The 13,492-nt window shown below is 43.6% G+C and overlaps 1 protein-coding gene across 1 annotated transcript in view; it reads right to left on the bottom strand.

Annotated features, from left to right (window-relative positions):
- Window positions 1–5,748: 5,748 nt before the first annotated feature.
- The window catches only part of Rapgef6 (Rap guanine nucleotide exchange factor 6), a 116,780-nt gene continuing 109,036 nt past the window's right edge, over window positions 5,749–13,492 (bottom strand). The window contains exons 14-16 of the mRNA XM_055602841.1: window positions 12,506–13,008; window positions 10,495–10,809; window positions 5,749–8,929 (exon numbers count right to left, since the gene is read on the bottom strand). Coding sequence (XP_055458816.1) covers window positions 8,904–8,929; window positions 10,495–10,809; window positions 12,506–13,008 — 844 coding nt within the window. The 3' untranslated portion in view covers window positions 5,749–8,903. The remainder of the gene's footprint in view (window positions 8,930–10,494; window positions 10,810–12,505; window positions 13,009–13,492) is intronic.

Raw genomic sequence — 13,492 nt, 5'->3', positions numbered from 1 at the left:
CCAGGCTTGCACTTCGAACAATTTAAACAGAGAGAGGAGACTGCTAATTGGCCACTTGGACATATGAGAGATTTACACAGCAAAAATATTGTCAGAATTATTTTAAGTACATCAGTGTTCTTTATTGAATAGTTATTACTCAAGTTTGTTTTCCTGCTAGGCAGACTTCTGCTTTTCCTGATAATAGCACAGGGGACAAAATGGCAGATCCAGATTTAATGACTGCTGTGACCTGGCACTGCCCTTTAGAGCCATGCTCTTTGCTATGGGGTGGGGCCTAATGGCTGCTTGTAAGTCAGGGTTGTCCCTTGTTATGGGAATGGAGCCTCACTGGAAGTCGGTTTTGGTGAACAAACATTAACAGCAACTTTCTGTAAAACTCAGTTGTGGTACCAGATTCTCTATCGTTTCTGAAAAGCTGAGTAAAGCAACCTGTGTGTATGTACCACATCTTTGTTGTCCGTTTATCAGTTGTTGGACATGTAGGCTGCCTTCGTTTTCTAGCTATTGCAACCTCTGGATGTACTCAAGACCCACTCCCAGGGGACAAGGGGACCAATGCCCTGTACTGTAAGCTTGGCTAAGAATCTAGTTCTGGGGAGGCTGTGGGCCCATGCAAGACTCGTATTTCTGATGGTTAACTAAGTGGACACAGCAATACACTGCCTTCTAAACACCCATGCTTATACCTGCAGTCAGAAACGGCCACCACCCTTCATCAGAGAGGCCTCCCCTCACAGCAGAGTGCTGACTGCGGAGATTCACAGCTGCCCAGCACGAAGAGAATGCGGGACAGCTGTGAGCTCAGCCCTGAACAAGTCACTTACACCTCCCCCTCTAATGCTTGGAGCACACTGTGGAAGAAGGGTGTGTGTGAGCCAGAAGGGCTAGAAGTGCCGTTCCCTGGACCCAACATGGTAATTAATAGAACAGCTCGGGACAACTGTAGTTGTCTGCACTGGCCACAGAAGACCAGCCTGTCAACAAAAAGGATGTGGGTGGGCTCACAGGGCCTTCTCTGCACCCAGAACTATTGCCTCCATGTAGATCCTAGGAACGAGAATCACTGCCTTTAGTTGCATTCTCTTTGAGCCCACCGGGCTCAAAGGGCAGCTTCATACCCATGGGGACCTACACTACACTGTTGGGTCTCAAACAAGAACTGAATGAGGAGAGTGGACAGGGATTGTAGGAAGGTGAGTAATCATAATGCTGGATTTACATGTATAAAACTAAAATACCAACCAACCAACCAAACCCTCATCAAAACCAAGCCACAAGAAACCCCAAGAACTCATGTTGTAGCATGGCGCCACCTGGTGTTGCAGTGTTTTTTTTTTTTGTTTTTTTTTTTTTTGAGGGGGAGGTTTAAGACAGGGCTTCTCTGGTTGTCTTGGAACTCACTCTGTAGACCACACTGGCCTTGAACTCAGATGTCTTCCTACCTAAGCCCATAGAGTGCTGGGAATAGAGGCATGAGCCACCAACTCTCAGCTTGTGAACTGTTTTTTTTTACTGTGTTGAGGTAGAATTCCCACCCTAAATTTGGGCCAAAACCCTTTTGCTTTTTACTTGCTTTCCCTCACTGTGCCTGGCAAGTTCATCTATCCTGTGGCTAAGACATTCCTTTGTTAGTGTTAGAATCCACTTCTTCAGGCTTCCAACGTAGGCTGAAATGCACTGGAGCCATCTTCCCACTGGGAGCCATCCATTGTTGGGCCACCTGGACTACAGCCTGTAAGCCACCTTAATAAATTCCATATGTACATGCTACAGACATACATGTAACAGACACACTTTTTTAAATTCTATCAGTATGTTTCTCTCTAGAACAGTGGTTCTCAACCTGTGGGTCATGACCACTTTGGGGAGTGAACTACCCTTTCACAGAAGTCATCTAACATCATTGGAAAGACAGATATTTACACTATGATTCACAACAGTAATAAAGTTACAATGAAAAGAATGTTGTGGCTGAGGGCCACCACAGCTTGAGGATCTGTGTTAGAGGGTCTCAGCATTAGGAAGGTTGAGAACCGCTGCAACAGGGTCCCACCAGAAACAGGAGTGGCTCTAAACCTACAGATGTATGAGGGTAGATTTTTAAAGGGTATCTAGAACAGGCTTTCCAGTTTGCCCAACACGTACTTACTGAAGACCCTCCTAGAGCCATGGAGAGCACTAGAGTCCATGTGTAAGCTATTAATGAAGTTACTGAAATAAATGCATTAATCATCCTGGTTTACCTGCTGTGAGGAGGAAGGAATTTAGTGGCTTTATATAGAAACTTAAAAAAAAAAAAAAAAAAGATGTACTCACTATTTATATAATATTCTGCCTACATGTACAACTGCAAGCCAGAAGAGGGCACCAGATCTCACTATAGATGGTTGTGAGCCACCATGTGCTTGCTGGGAACTCAGGATCTCTGTAAGAGAAGATCCTGCTCTTAACCTCTGAGCAAACTCTCCAGCCCAACTTTTGTGTTTATGCAAAAATAAGGAAAATGATGCTGGCTGGTTACCAAGAATCTCTGGATAAACTGGCAGAGGAAAACAATGAGTTCCTTGATCACATCAACCAACTCCTAGGACCTCAGGGTACACTGACAAAGAACATGAACTCAGTGATATAACTGACCTTAAAGGTGCGTAAGGAGTCTAAAGGTTTCTTTTTCTTTGGGACTTTTTTCTGTGTGGCCCTGGCTGTCCTGAAGCTAGCTCTGTAGAGCAGGCCTCCCAAGTGCTGGGACTAAAGTGTGAGCCGCCGCCACCACCAGGCTTAAGTCTAAAGGTTTCGAGTTGTGCCCTGGAAGAGCTTCTTTTCTCCAGCTGTAAAAACTCAAACAGAAGCCCACATTTTAAGATTGGATGAATTAAAACAAAACTTTAAGTCCCAGCCTCTGAGAGCCCTAATACAAACAGCAAAGAGCTTGACACATGCCCCTGCACTGCTTCTAAGAAGTGCTTGAGTTTAAAAAATGACTGTGTGGAAGTCATTTTGCCAGCAGCATCTATGTCTTTTAATATTGCCAAGTCTATCAACCACTTTCTCTTTTTTCAAGTCAGGGCTTGTATGTAGCCTTGGCTGTCCTGGAACTCCATGTATACCAGGATTGCCTCGAACTCACTTGGCTCTGCCTCCTCAGAGTGGAATTAAATGTGTGCACCAGTATGCTTCATTCAACTACTAAGATCCTCTTGAGATTCTGAGCATGATTTACCAGAGTAGCAGTCCAAGACTATATATTATGAAAAGCTTTTAATGACAAGTTCAGCTTGCCCCCTTCCCTCATATCAAGGGAAGGGCTCACATTGCTCAGGCTAGCATCAAGCTCATGATGCAGTGGATGATCTTGAACTCTTTCCCCTGCCTCTACCTTCTGGTATGGTGCTGGGAAAGTACTCTCCCAAGAGGCCTACTATACTCTCATCAGCTTCAACTATGGCTCCCATTTTCCTACCATGGTTTTGGTGAGCTGTTTTTAGCAACAACCCACAAGCTTGTTACTGCAAAGACTTTACAATCATGGTTCTCATTGCTGACTTGGGTCAATTCTCTTTACATTCTCACCACTTATTTTCTAAGAGCTGACCTGTAGTCACTAATCTTGGTTTAATTTACTATTATTCTGGTTTCCTGAGAAACTTATTTTTTAACAATTCTTGTCTAACATGCAACTAAAAGCTATCAGCTTCCCTTTAAGTGTGTTAAACTGATAGACTTGAGGACTGAACTCAGATTAAGATTGATGGCCAATGATCTTACTTCCCCAAGCCTAATGTAAGCCCCCAGTCCTGAGATTCGTTAAAATACAAAACAAAACCAATCAATCATTTTAAAAAAGGATTGTTCGGTTTTATGGGGCTTCATCTTCCAGTGGCTGTGACTACAGGTGTGTGCCACTGTGCCCATCTCTGATGGCAGCTTCTGAATGGTCAAACATTCCATTTTGCTATGTAGTCTGGGCTCATCTATTTTATTTTGCAGGTGTTGGAAATGGTTCCCACAAATCTGTTGGATACACTGTGTCCCTTTCCTACTTCTTCACTTATCTGGGGAGGGCTTAGTATCCACCACAAGCTGGGGCAGCTGTAGCATTTAACCTCCTATGAGGTCAAGATGGAGGGTCTCCTGGGTAGGGAGAGATGCTTTCTTCAATAAAGACATCACTGATAAGGCAGCTCTTGCTCCTGTAAGCAATCCTACTGAAATTAAACAACAAAAAAGGAAACCAACGTGACCACTCCCAACATTAACTAGACACATTGGCCAACGTGGTGAGGCAAAGAAGTGAAGAGACTGGAAAGGAGCATGAGGATGAGAGGCTGTGAGCATGCAGGAACCCAGGGCAAGAACAAGCGACACCCATAAAACAGCATCCCGAGGGCCAAGCATTAGAAGTGCTGGCCAACTGCATCAGGCATTCTGTGGTGCTTACCTGCACACCCTTGAGTAAGGACCAGGCTGGACAGACTGCTCCCGAGGCCGCCCTGGGATGGCCAGTTCCTCTCAGGTGTTCTCATCACAAACTTTTAGGGGTGAAGGTTAGTAGGTTCCCAGGGTGTGCTATGGAGCACAGGCATGAGCAGCAGGAACCCAAATATGTAAATTACAAAGTTTGTTACCTAGACCTGGTAACAAATTACAAGCTTGGTGGGTGACAGCAAACGTTGTTAATTCTGAGTTCCAGAAGCCCAAACTCAAGGTGGGGGTAAAGGCTTGTTTCCCAAAGAAAGCAACGAACATACAGGGAGGTCCTTCTTGAGGAAATCTGTATTTTCTAAATAGAGCAATAAACTAGTGAGACTGTGAGGACGGGAAAAGGCTGGGAAACCCTGAGTCTGTGTTGGGATGGGGGACCTGAAGCCTGCAGGTGTTAGTTCCCACATGAGAAAGTCCACTGGTATAGAAGGGAACTTGAAGAGACTTTACTGCTGAATTCTAGAGGGACCCGAATCCAAAAAATAAAATGGCCACCTAAGCACCAGCCCAAGGCTGGGTAAAGACAGGCTGTACAGGCTCAGTGGCTGCCAAGGATCCTCACACAGCAGACACCCATGCCTCCTCTATTCACTAGATTGTGTGGGGTTCACCGCTCTGCCACAGCAGTGTCCAGTGCTTCCTTACAGGTTTGTCTACAAACCTGTAGACCGACCTCAATGTGAGCAGAGCCTATGGAAAGCTCGTCTCCCAGTAAAAAGCGACCATGCTTGCACTTTCTGAGACCATCCTTGAGGAGATGCCCTGATATAAAGGTTAGGGCTTAACAGCGTCTGCACCAGCCCTGACAGGTTGTCCATGGACATCTCTTCAAGAATCAGCTTCAATGGGTTTAAATCATTGTTATTTAATTTATAACCAAAAACATCTTTTAAAAGTGGTTTTACAGATTATATGGTTGCCAAATAACAGAAGACTTCAATTCTTCTGGTGACCTGGAGACAAAACAGGTCTCCAGTTGGCATTCTTGTTTAGTTAGGATGTTCTAGGACTGCAGACTTCAGACTCTCCATTTAGCTGAAAGGGACTTTGAAGTTCTGGTCCTCTTATTTCTACATCCCCAGTGCTGGGGTCGTAGTTATGTATTATAGTATCCACTTTTATGCAGTTCTAGGAATCAAACCCAGGACTTCATGCACATTAGGAGGACAAGCAATTTCCTAATGAGCCACTCTGCAGCCTAAACACTGCACTGAAGGGACCTGGTTAGCTGTTCATGGCTCCATATACTTGGAAGGAAGTGTACACAGTCAATGCAGATTCTTTATTGGTTCCAATGTGTTAGGAGATGTGGTAATAAATGATACCCTTACATTCTCTTAACCAAAAATATAACAAGTATTTACACTCAGTAAAAATACAAACGCATACAGAGGCACTGTCTTTCTAAAAGACATAAGTTTAAGAGGCATCAAACACCGGGAGACAGCCTTGCTTGTGACAGTATGTCTTACAATCACTCAGTTGTGCAGATAATTGTCACTTGATTAGAGCAACTGTGCAATTTTGCTTTTGTTTTTTGATAAACTCACATTTCAATTTTAAAACATCAGGTTCAACTGCATTCATTCTGTACATTAATAAAAAAAGAGGCCTTTTAAACAGCACAAAAGCTAAAGATGAAGTGCAACTCAAGTTTCAACTTAAATATGTACCTGACTTGTCTGAAGGCTGACCCGGCCTTTTTTTGTGGTGTGCAATGGGATGGTGCAAGGGTACACTTAATGTCTTCCTAGACCTTCTCAATCCAAATAATCAGTTTAAAAATTTAAAGGAAATGCTTGTTCTTTTGTAATTTTAAGGAAACCCTTGTGGTTACTGCTACTCTTCAAGCTTGGTAGAGATCACAGAGGTGTTCATGTCAGCCTCATGAATACTCTCTAGAGGATTTTTCTCCCCAAAGATTATCCTGAAAGACACCATTTAGAGGAAATGAAGTATGGGGCTTGCATGTAAGCTTGCTGTAGGCAGCAGCTGGGCTAATCTCTACATGGTTTGCTATGAGATTTTGCTGAAATCTATTGTTTGGCAAAAGTCTGCACTAAGGGTCTGCTGCTTCGACAGTCTTGGCAGGCGCTGGGCACCAGTCTCTTTAGTAATGTCACAAACTTCCAACAAGGACAAATGAGAACTTGGAACCAGAGCAAGCATGGGCTTTAAGGCTTGCCTTGCTCTAGTCACATGATAAAGTAAAAAAAGGCAGACATGATTTTTTTTTTTCCTTTTTCAGGGACTCATATACATCAAACTACAAAGCATTTGGTTTTCATTCTGATCAATGTGATCAGCTGGTCTGAACACTCACAGATAAAGCTTGATATAACCAAGGCAGCTACACAGAACAGGCTCAAAGCCACAGGCCTCACTCCCTGTGCAAGACATGTCACCACATTAAGGACCAAGGCAGGCGAGACTCCGTCTGGTCTGAAGACCTGTTAGATGAACAGAGGCAGTGCAAACAGCACATTTTTCTGGAGCAATGGATAGAAAATGGTGACAATGAGTACCCAAACTTGGATTAAAAAGGTGGATATAGCAAAAATATTTATCTTGTTTTTAACATGAAAACAATATTATGCAAATAGGTGAATAAAAAATTCACAATCAGAAGACAGCACAGTTCATAGGCCAGATCAGTTAAACATGGCTGTCAAGCTGCAGCTGCCACTCAGGCTGCTTTGCACTTAAAGGGCCAGCAAGGCTCTGCCTCACCGCACTGCAGTGCACCTGGGCTCATGTCTAAGGCTTTGGGTTAATGTCTCCCCAGGGGAATTCTTCAGCCACTACTTTTCGTAAAGAGACAGGCTCTGTGGGAAGACAGCGCACTACTGCGTGGGAACTGTTTTGACTCTGCAACAGGAGGAGAGAGCGACGGAAAAGTGCAGCCTTGAAAAGGCAGCTGCCCACGACTGCCTGCAGCAGTGCTGTCATGGCCAGTGCGCTTTTAATGGCTTTGGCTTTTTTTTTTTTTTTTGGTAATTACATAAGTTTATGAAATCTTAATTGCCTTTACATTAAAAAGCAAAAGAAAAACTTTAAATATATATATATACAAAATGTTATGCTTGATTTGTAAAAATGTGAAAAGTCTACTTTATTAAGCAGTCACTGCATTTGAATACTTAAGAGTGCCATATCCAGGAGGTCGCAAAGGGTGTAAGTTCCCTCTGGTATCCTAGCTCCTCTCTCTTATCCAAGTCTACCTCTCGGTTACGGAGTTCTGTGGAGAGCTCAAGGCTCACGTCCAGTGACTGCACATGTGGTTCTGTGCTGCAAGCCACTGCACAAGTCAAGGCGACCTTCACCACTGCATCCACGACACTTCAAAAAATTACTATTTTTATTATTTATTTTTGGAGTGTAGGGGTGTTCTGACTGCACGGATGCCTAAGTGCTACATGCATGCAGTGTTTGTGGAAGCCAGAAGAGGGTGTCCGATCCCCTGGAACTGAAGTTACAGGGAGTTGTAAGCCAGCATGTGAGAATTTTAAGCACTGAGCCACCTCTCTAGCTTCTACAATATATATATTTTTACACTAGGAACTCCACACTTGAGTTGTGGAATGCTAGCTTAGGGTTCCTATGGAGACACAATTCTCTAGAAGCCATTCCCAGTGGCTCTGTAGTATCCTCACAACTGGATGCAGCATGATGCTCATTTCAGAAACAAGCACAACAAGTTCAATGTTAACTTTTCCTTCTTTGCAAATCCTGGTTCTCCCTTTATACTCCCTCTCTGCTCCCCTTTTCAGAAGCCTGCCGAGACCGAGGCCTCTGTGGCCGCTGTAGTCCACATCACGATGAGCAGGCTGCGTACACTTACTGCGCCAGTGTTTAGTTCCCACCTGAGCGCTACAGTGGTGCTACGTTTCTGTACCTGTGTCAGGATGGTGTCTGCTGCTCAGACCACAGACAGCTTTATAGATTCAGACAAACAACAGCTAATGAGAGCTCTTCAATACAAACAAAACCATAATACTTCAAATAATAAATTACTTTTCAAAGATGCAAGACTCTCCTTGGTATTGGCAGACATTTTGAATGTGTCCATTAGCCTAAGCTATGGCTTAGAAATAATAATACCACTATCTTTAAAACGACTTGCGGAAAGAAAAACCTATAGTGATATACAGGGGGACAACTCTGAGCTTGAATGTGGTCCCAAGGCAGGAATGATGTGCAAAGTGTAGGCTGAGATCAGGTACAACATCCAGTTAAGGGAAGTGCACCTGCAGGGACAGAACAAGGGGAAGCACGACTCAGGAAGAGCTCATCCTCAGAGCCCATCCAGGAGACCTCAGGGTTAGTGGCAGCAGCGAGCTGTTGGCCTTGGCTTGCAGACCCAGGAGCTCTTGTCCGTGTTCCTGACTTCCAGCGGTCTCCAACGGGCCTTCCAAAGGCTAGACTGCTGACACCTGCTCATTTTCTGAAAACAATAAAGACATAATTAGCCAGCACATCTATCCGTCAACGCAGATCAAGCAATACTCAACAGAGTATGCTACATAAGAAACTCTTCCCACCTCAACAAATCTTGGCAGACATCCCACCAAGGCCCAGGCTTCGCTGTAACACCACGGTTTCTAATCACACCGAGGGCTGATAGGAAACTGGAATTTCAAAACTGAAATTGATTTACACTTATTTCTTATGTGTGTGTATACACGTGTACAAAAGGCAACTGCACATGTGTGATGGTCAGAGGACAACTTGCAGAATTGCTTCTCTTCTTCCACCTTGCAGATTCTGGGGATCAAACTCGAGACATCAGCCTTGGCAGGAAGTGCCTTTACCTGCAGAGCCATCTTGCTGGTCTCTATTCATTTTCTTTGGTGTGTGTGTGTATGTATGGAGGGGTACGTATATGCATGCATGGGTGTGTGTTCATCTGTATGGAGGCTAGAAGCTGACATATATTGGCTTGCTGGATGGATCGCTCTGTATTTTACTTACTCCCTAAACCCACCCATATAGGCTCTCTTAGTGGACCTGGAGCTTGCTGATTTGACTAGTCCACATAGTCAGCTATCCCTGGGGATCCCATATCCGCCTCCTTAGCACTGGCATTACAGCTACTATACCGCCCAGCTTTTACATGGGTTCTGGAGCTCTGAATTCTGGTCTTCATACTTGTATGGCAAGCACTTCATCTACTGAGCCATCTTCCCAGACCATAAATGGTTTCAATGTATCACTTTATTACTATATTCTTTAGAAGAATAAAGCATTTATTTTTAATACAGAAACTAGTTTTCAAGCTTTTGCTACAGTTACAAAGTTCATTAAAAGTCAGAGGAACTAAGCCAAGAGTGTCTTTCAGACAACTGTCTTTTGTAAAACTTTGTCAACAGTCATCAAGTACCTTCTCTCAGAATTCTACTACTGAAACTGTTTCATTATCAAAGGTAACTATACTCCATGTGAGCTGGCATCAGAGCAGTAGGCACACAGACAGAAGCTTGTGTGTGTGTACTACAGTGTTTGTGGAGTTTGTGTGCAGGCCAGGGAATACTTTTTGAAGTGTTGGCTCTCTCCTTTATGTGTGCTTGAGGGACACAACTCAGGCTGCCAGGCTTGCACAAGTGCTCTTGATGGCTCAAAAGTATAATAAATACATTTTTCTTTGTAGTGCTAGAGAGACTGAGCCAGGGCTTCATGAGTGCCAATCATTCTACCACTGAACTATATTTCCAGATCCTACTTTTTTTTTTTTTTTTTTTGAGACAGGTTTTTTCCGTGTAGCCTTGGCTGTCCTAGACTCACTTTGTAGACCAGGCTGGCCTTGAACTCACAGGGATCCACCTGTCTCTGTCTCCTAGAGTGCGAGCATTACAGGTGTGGGCCACCATGCCCGGCTGTACCAGATCCCACTTTTTAAAAAACAAATTTAAAGAGATTAAAAAACATTACAAATCATCACAGATACCACAGAAAAGACTCTTTATGCTCCACAATCCACTTAAGAGTTCTTGAGACAGTTTGTTAACGTACCATCTGCTTCGCTATCTGCATCAGCCACATCTGCTAGTTTGGGATGGGGCGGCTGCAAGCTATGCCTGTGAGGCTGGGATCCGATCTTCGGGGGAACCCAGGCTGAGGTGTGGCTACTGGGAGGAGCTGACGGCAGTCTAGACAGGCTGTTAAACATCATCTTTGACCTCTGCACTGCCACGCTATAGTCTGGAGGTTTTAGATGCAGGTGGGGTCCTTCCTTTAGGTCCGCTAAAGAAATTCCCAGATATCCTGGAGGAGTGGGAGGTGGCTCCCTATATCTATCACCTTTCTTGGGTGAGGTGACACAGTACACTGGTATGAAAAAAAAAATAAGCAGTGGAAATGTTAATGGAAAAACTTAAGAAATGAAGGAAAGAGAACTCCATACTGAATATTACAATGGCAAAAATATAACTTAAAAACAGACAAAATGAATACATTCAAATGCAATGATAGCAAACTAAAAGTGATCTTACAAACACTAATATTTAAACCTATTGGATATTTTAAGAAAACTCCACAAACAGCTACATAAGTAGGAGAACAGGAACAGGACACTCCTCCTTAGGCACAGCTCTCATGTCCAATAGCTTAATCAAACCCTCAAGCCTGAAGGTGACCAGTTATAGACACACTTCTGTTAGCTGAAAAATATCTACTATGAATCACAGTGTTGGCATGTGGGTCACAGAGACCAGTCTCTGGTGCTAGGGGCAGACACATTCTCAGTTCAGGCACGCAAACCAATGAGCTTTTCTAGTTTAGATGAACTAATTCTATGTGGGCTCTTATTTTGTTTTGAGACAGGATCTCTACACAGCCCCGGGTTGGGATTAAAGTCGCGCGCCACTATGTCTCACTGGGATCTATTTCTGTTTTCTGGCTAAAGTGTAGATAAAAATTAAAGTTTAAACAAGTCACATCAACAAGAAATTTGTTCATGTGGGTTTCTACTCTTCTACCAGTAAAACTTGCAAGTAATGTAATGTCAGGGTCAGGATAGGCCCCTGTTTCCAACTGAGGACAGGTGGGCATGACTGAGTATGTCAGTGGGAAAGTTGTCAAGAGGAGAGAAAAATGAAGATTTGCCCAACGTCACCAAGAAGTGAAAGATTTTAAAATTAATATTCATATCTACTGTATATTCCTAGAATCCTGGCCAAGTGCACTAAACAAATCCAAGAACTACACAGTCAACACATTTGTCAGTCACTTCACATAACAGGAGAACGAGAATATTATGTATAAGCATTCATGTAATTCAAGGAATAAACAACTTGAAGATTAAATATACTACAAAAGCTTACTAGACAGCAATGCACAAACCAGCTGACACCTGGTGATATGCACCAGACCAGGTACACAGAAATGCTTGGCGTCTCTGCCTTATGCCTGACAGTGAATGCAGGGCCTTGTAAAGCTAAGACCTACATTATTGCTGAGTTGGTTCAGAATCTCGGCATATATGCCTAAAAGTAAGAGGACTTCCTGTCTCTATCATGAACACACAGAAACTGTGCTCCCAATTACTTATGATCACCAGAACAATCTTTACTACTGCACGGTCTGCAGTGACGCTGCCACGCTCAAGGCAACCACAAGGATCTGAAAAATTAGTCTGACAAATAATTCTCAATTCCATCCCTTCCTCTGCTCATGCTCCTTTTCATTTTAATGGCTTGAATATCTACTCTGCAACTTCTGAAAAGGTATCACTGTGGTTTTACCTGTCTGTTTGTGTGTTCCATGTGTATTTGACACCTAAAGTGTTTTCAGTTAATGCCACTGTTAGTTCCCTTCTCATTTTATATATAAATATAAGGACATGTATGACAGAGACAAAGCTCCTGAGAAGACATGAATTTGGGGGCAATAAATTGTGGAAGGAAGAAAGAAAGTGTACAGTGAACAAATAATAAAACCTGGTAAAGATAGCTCAATACCTGCTTTTAGGGGGAGGGAGCACATAATCCCTCAACATCGGTGATATAAACAAGCCTGCACTTACCAATCAAGCCCTTGTCTGTACTGGAAGTGACAGTTTTATAAACAGGGTCAGTGGTGTCCCTAAGCTCCAAGCCATCAGATGCCTCTGCTGGTGCACTTTCCAACACCCTCCGCTTAACTGTCCCGTAGTTTGGTTCGCACGTGTCAGAGAGTGAGCTGGAGGAGACCCAACTCTGCCTTAGCTGGCTCGCCTCTAGGCTGCTTTTGCACTGGCCACAAGTTCTTGAGAAGCCTTTAGGGCAGGTACAGGGCTCACAGTCAGTGGGCTCAACTTCAGCAATAGGGTCATCCAGATGTGTGTATCTGTAAGAGTTCAGAAAGTCCCAGCTTTTTGGGTTTGGAAGGCTTTGGAAGTTGTCATGGGAGCTGCTGGAACAGGAAGTCCAACTACCCCGACCACTGTCAGCTGCTTCTAGCACAACATGCTCATGAGACATCTCTTCACTGCTCAGAGAAGACGAGACAGCCGCACCCTTGATGAGAGATGGCTTTGGCAGGATCCACCTAGAAGTGGAGGCACACAGATGAGCAGTGAGTAATCTGGTGGTGTTCGGTAGACTTCCCCAGCACTGTGTCTCTCCTTCAAGAGACCAGGGTACACCCAAATGCTGAGAGAGTAAACGCTTTCTCCAAGAAATTCTGACTGACTTTAAATAAAAATAGAAGATGAAATTTGACATGAATGGAAATAAGTACAGCTTTGTAAACACAAAGCTCTCCTATGTGGAAAATCAACAACAACTTCCCACAGATGCCAGCATTTACAACAAGGGCCAAATATGGGCCACATGAGGCCAACAGTCTATTTCTTTACAGTCTGGGGCAAATATGGCTTCTGTACTTTTAAGGTTCCATTTCTGTCCAACCTGGAGCATGCAAGCTGGTACAAATAGCTATGAACAACATAGCACAATACAAAGTCTGTAGGCATATAAATCAAATATGCTCATAAATACACTGTGAGGTATTTTTTTGTGATGTTTTTTTT

This window comes from Psammomys obesus, unplaced genomic scaffold (genome assembly GCF_907164565.1).
Source record: "Psammomys obesus unplaced genomic scaffold, mPsaObe1.curated_primary_1811, whole genome shotgun sequence".
In the NCBI taxonomy this organism is placed as follows: domain Eukaryota; kingdom Metazoa; phylum Chordata; class Mammalia; order Rodentia; family Muridae; genus Psammomys; species Psammomys obesus.
The sequence above is the reverse complement of the archived record's forward strand: the minus strand, read 5'-3'. Positions and strand labels throughout refer to the sequence as shown.